The sequence below is a fragment of the Nerophis ophidion genome, linkage group LG04, assembly GCF_033978795.1.
Source record: "Nerophis ophidion isolate RoL-2023_Sa linkage group LG04, RoL_Noph_v1.0, whole genome shotgun sequence".
In the NCBI taxonomy this organism is placed as follows: Eukaryota; Metazoa; Chordata; class Actinopteri; order Syngnathiformes; family Syngnathidae; genus Nerophis; species Nerophis ophidion.
Window position 1 is genome coordinate 48993890 of NC_084614.1, and position 6000 is coordinate 48999889.

General features: G+C 40.4%; 1 protein-coding gene across 5 annotated transcripts in view; it reads right to left on the reverse strand.

Annotated features, from left to right (window-relative positions):
• Positions 1 to 6000, reverse strand: part of ftr82 (finTRIM family, member 82) — a 49857-nt gene that overhangs the window by 25669 nt on the left and 18188 nt on the right. For 4 of the 5 annotated variants that reach the window (XM_061898231.1, XM_061898230.1, XM_061898228.1 and 1 more), the window contains one exon: positions 1994 to 2089. The exons of the other annotated variant lie outside the window; for it this stretch is intronic. In XM_061898231.1, the coding sequence (XP_061754215.1) occupies positions 1994 to 2089 (96 nt within the window). The remainder of the gene's footprint in view (positions 1 to 1993; positions 2090 to 6000) is intronic. 5 annotated transcript variants of the gene reach the window in all.

Genomic DNA, 6000 nt, shown 5'->3' on the forward strand with positions numbered 1-6000 from the left:
TCTTTGGAACAGCACAAAACAAATCAGCACCTGGCCCAACGCGTATATGTGATCCATCAATGAATATAACTTTCATCCATAGTCTACAATTTATTTTCCTTAGCCCATTGGAACCTCGTTTTTCTTGTTTGTTTGTTTCGATGTTAATGAAGGCTTTCGTTTAGCTTTTCTGTATTCAAATCCAAGTTCCTTCAGGCGCTTTCTTGCATTTGTTTTGCTGTGCATGTTCTGTTTTCAAGACATATCGCTTTTGTTTTCTGTCTTGCTGCTTTGATGTTTTCCTTGGTCTACCAACATCAGCGCCGATCAAAAAGCCGAGCACCCACGTGGGATTGATGGCACCTTTCAATCTATAAAATAATTTCTGAAAAATCAATCTTCTTGGAGTTAATTTTGTGGCGAGTTTGGTCCATTTTACAAAATAATAAAGCCACAAATCATTTGGAATATTAACTTCGCTGATTGCTATGTTTTTTAATACACACACACGCACACACACACACACACACACACGCACACGCACACGCACACGCACACACACACACCAAGTACCCACCGGCAGAAATGTGGATTGGCGCCTATGTTTACCAATATGCTTGTCTTTTACAACATGTTGTTTGTACTTGGTCCAGATTTTAGACACTGACTGTGAACTGACTGTGAACAATCAACATCATTTACAACATTGCGGAATGATTAACCTTCTTGAAGAAGTTCAATAATTCTCTCCTTTGTTTCAATTGAAGTCTCTCATCATGGAGCCATGATTCATGCTAATCCACCTGGTACAACAGCTCTGTGAACACTCCTTTTTAACTAGAGACTGGAGGAGGTGTGGCTCAAGTGGTAAAGTGGCCATGCCAGCAACTTGAGGATTCCGGGTTTGAATCCATCTTCCGCGAATCTAGTCACTGCCGTTGTGTCTTTGGGCAAGACACATTAACCTTTTGTTCCCAATACCACCCACACTGGTTTAAATGTAGCTTAAAAGATGCAAATAATGGGTTTCACTATGTAAAGCGCTTTGAGTCTCTAGAGTAAAAAGCACTATATAAATGTGTTCCACTTCACCGATGAAGGTGCTAGCTTTGGAAATGAAAATTGGCAGGGTGATTCCATAATTTATTGCCCAGAATTGAGTGAATTCATAATTTACCCCTCTGTTTTATTTAAAAATGAAACTGTAACAGACAACTACAATTGTTTTTGTTGTTTCTTAAAGCCAGAATGTGGCCATTTAAAATGTTTACAGTTTTGTATCATGTTTTTTTTCTACAAAATTAAAGAACTGAAAAAACATCATCCAAGACTGGTGAGTCCATAACTTTTGTCAGGGGTTGTAGAAGTGAACATGGCTTATAGCAAGTAACTGAATTTAACACAACAACATAATTCTTATAAAGTGTATCTTATTAAATGTAGAATTAGCTACAATTGTTGTAAATCAGATGACGTATTAAATTTGTGGTATTAAATGCAACATACACAAAACAAAATTAAGTGTCTATGCACAATAACTAAAAAAAAACAAAAACAACAAATGCTCCCATTGAAATGATTATTTTTTTCCTTCAGAGCTACCGTGCATCCAGAGACTTACTCGCACTATACCATTCTAAGAATGGATGGTATCGACATCTTGATCAATCACCACTACTTTACATTGAAGCTTTATTAGCCAGCTTCTTTTGAGGTCCTGCTTGGTGTGCGCATGTAGCATGCTTAGTCATTACTTTTATTCTAGTCCGCAAGTAATTGTTATCTAGAAGACATTTTCTTTTTACCCCCCACACTATCTTTGAAACAGCTTTGCACATAGATGGACATGGGAAGTATGCTGTTTTTGATGGCCAAAAACCAATTTAGTAAATTTTAATTCCCTTCAATTAGTAATATTGATTTAAGATACACATGTCTTGGGTTACAAGCGGTGTCATAGAACCAATTAAAGTTATAAGTTGAAGTACTACTTCTGTATTTATGTTCATTTTACCTTGAGAGAATCCACTGCAGTCTTCAGCTCATCCAGCTCCTTCACCCTCTCTTGACATTTTTGCTTAATCTCCGCTGTGGAGATTCCCAAGAGTTTCTGGAATAAAGAAGAATAATGCCTGTGAAGCAGGGGAGTATAGTAGCAGAGGGGGCCGTCTATGGAGCAGACGCCAGCGGTGTGATCGGAAACGCGGATGTCGAGCAGGGCTAAAAACAAAGCAGAAGGCTAATCCCCACAGAACACCACTTCTCTCCATCCTGAAGCCGGATTTAAATGGAAGATAGATAGATAGATAGATAGATAGATAGATAGATAGATAGATAGATAGATAGATAGATAGATAGATAGATAGATAGATAGATAGATAGATAGATAGATAGATAGATAGATAGATAGATAGATAGATAGATAGATAGATAGATAGATAGATAGATAGATAGATAGATAGATAGATAGATGGATAGATAGATAGATAGATAGTACTTTATTTATTCCGTCAGGAGAGTTCCTTCAGGAAAATTACAATTTTCAGCACAATCCCATTCAAGATCAGACAAACATTACAGGGAGACAGAACAGGATCGCTGACGGGTCTGCCGGCTTCCAGCGCCCCTTACAAAAAAGATGACATACAGGTAAACAGGGGGAGTGGGGGGAAGAAAAAAATAGAAGATTAAAATAAAATTTAAAAAATCGGTCTTAGCCTAGGCCCTGGAGTGGGGGTGCAGACTGAGGCCAAGGGAAAAAAAAAACCAACAACAACTCATAGCCATAGTACACATTCCTCTTCCATGTGTGTAAGAGGGAAACATCAAACATCAAAGAACACAGAGGACATTAAAGACATTAAAGCAGCAGATACAACCAGACACTTCTACATACAGCTATGAATAAAAAGTAAAATAAACATATCCACTGTGGTGGCCTCTGCGGTGTTCCACGCCATCGTCTGCTGGGGTGGAGGGAGCATGGCCAGAGACAGAAGCAGACCCAACAGGGCAACCAAGACAGCCGACTCCACTCTCGGCCAGTGTCCAGTCCGCATGGATGAGCGAGGATACGTCCAAGGTGACTGAGGTGTCCGACACCTGCTCACCCAGTCAAGACACCGCGAAGCCTCTCCGTCCCAGTAGCTCAGTGCTAGCTCCACAGTCCTGTCCCCTCATCCGCATCTCCTCCAGTACATCCAAACAGACTCTGGTGTAGCAGAGACCCAGCAGCTGGTCTCCATGGCCAAAAGGCTCCCGGGAGGCAGATCCAAAAGTCCACAAAAAAAGCACCACAGAGGTCACGAAAGTGCCACCCCTTGTCACACAGTCCCAAAGGGTCCCGGACCAAAATGCAAAAAAATATAATACCACATGAAAACAAGAGGGAAACACAAAATGATGACACAAGAGCACAGAGCTCCTGCCTACAGCAGCCACTACAACAGCGCCATCTTGAAAAAATAAAAAAAAATAAAAAAAATAATGCGAGACTACTGGTCTGGGTAAGGCGTCAGTTAAATTAGAACAAGTTTTTTCTGCTTTGATTGTTTCAGAGTTGGACATGTGTTTTACTGAGGTGGCAAACTACGATGCGTGCAGTTTATCAAAGCAACAAACAAACAATCGGAACATGCGTTCTACTGAGTGGGCAAACTATAATGCGTGCAGTTTATCAAAGCAACAATCAAACAATCGGAAAATTCCCGTCGTATCAATTCCTAGATATGGTCGTAATTATATTAAATGCACTGGTCATAATAAACACAACATTATTAATATTGCTACTACGGATAATTTGATCAAAAATTCCCTAAAACAGCCCACTACCTGTAATATAAGTTTTTTAAACATAAGATCATTGTCTCCCAAAACGTTGTTAGTTAATGATATCATCAGAGACAACAATCTTAACGTCATTGGTCTCAGCGAAACCTGGCTTAAACCAAACAAGTTTTTTGCGCTAAATGAGGTATGTCCTCCTAACTTTACACATGCGCATATTGCCCGTCCTCTTAAAAGGGGTGTGGGGGTCGCACTAATATACAACGAAAACTTTAACCTTAGTCCTAAATAAAATTATGAATATAAATCGTTTGAGGTGCTTACTATGAGGTCTGTCACACCGCTGCCTCTACACCTGGCTGTTATCTACCGCCCCCCAGGGCCCTATTCGGACTTTATCAATGAATTCTCAGAGTTTGTTGCTGATCTAGTGACACACGCCGATAATATAATCATAATGGGGGACTTTAATATCCATATGAATACCCCATCGGACCCACCGTGCGTAGCGCTATAGACTATAATTGATAGCTGTGGTCTCACACAAATAATAAATGAACCCACGCATCGCAACAGTAATACGATAGAACTAGTGCTTGTCAGGGGTATCACCGTTTCCAAAGTTACGATACTCCCGTATACTAAAGTATTGTCCGATCATTACCTTATAAAATTCGAGGTTCAGACGCATGTTCGGCAAACTAATAATAATAATAACTGCTATAGCAGCCGCAACATTAATACGGCCACAACGACAACTCTTGCTGACCTACTGCCCTCGGTAATGGCACCATTCCCAAAATATGTGGGCTCTATTGATAAACTCACTAACAACTTTAACGACGCCCTGCGCGAAACCATTGATAACATAGCACCGCTAAAGTTAAAAAAGGCTCCAAAAAAGCGTACCCCGTGGTTTACAGAAGAAACTAGAGCTCAGAAATTATTATGTAGAAAGCTGGAACGCAAATGGCTTACGACTAAACTTGAGGTGCACCATCAAGGATGGAGTGATGGTTTAATAACTTATAAACGCATGCTTACCTTAGCTAAAGCTAAATATTACTCAAATCTCATCCACCGTAATAAAAACGATCCTAAATTTTTGTTTAGTACGGTAGCATCGCTAACCCAACAAGGGACTCCTTCCAGTAGCTCCACCCACTCAGCTGATGACTTCATGCAATTCTTTAGTAAGAAAATTGAAGTCATTAGAAAGGAGATTAAAGACAATGCGTCCTGGCTACAACTGGGTTCTATTAACACTGATACGATTGTATATACTGCGGATACTGCCCTCCAAAATAGTTTCTCTCGTTTTGAGGAAATAACATTAGAGGAATTGTTACAACGTGTAAATGGAATAAAACAAACAACATGTTTACTTGACCCTCTTCCTGGGAAACTGATCAAGGAGCTCTTTGTATTATTAGGTCCATCAGTGCTAAATATTATAAACTTATCACTTTCCTCGGGCACTGTTCCCCTAGCATTCAAAAAAGCGGTTATTCATCCTCTTCTTAAAAGACCTAACCTCGATCCTGACCTCATGGTAAACTACCGACCGGTGTCTCACCTTCCCTTTATTTAAAAAATCCTCGAAAAAATTGTTTCGGAGCAGTTAAATGAACACTTAGCGTCTAACAATCTATGTGAAACTTTTCAATCCGGTTTCAGGGCAAATCACTCCACGGAGACAGCCCTCGCAAAAAATGACTAATGATCTATTGCTAACGATGGATTCTGATGCGTCATCTATGTTGCTGCTCCTCGATCTTAGCGCTGCTTTCGATACCGTCGATCATAATATTTTATTAGAGCGTATCAAAACAAGAATTGGTATGTCAGACTTAGCCCTGTCTTGGTTTAACTCTTATCTTACTGACAGGGTGCAGTGCGTCTCCCATAACAGTGTGACCTCGGACTATGTTAAGGTAACGTGTGGAGTTACCCAGGGTTCGGTCCTTGGCCCTGCACTCTTCAGCATCTACATGCTGCCGCTAGGTGACGTCATACGCAAATACGGTGTTAGCTTTCACTGTTATGCTGATGACACCCAACTCTACATGCCCCTAAAGCTGACCAACACGCCGGACTGTAGTCAGCTGGAGGGGTGTCTTAATGAAATTAAACAATGGATGTCCGCTAACTTTTTGCAACTCAACGCCAAAAAAACGGAAATGCTGATTATCGGTCCTGCTAGACACCGACCTCTATTTAATAATACAACTTTAA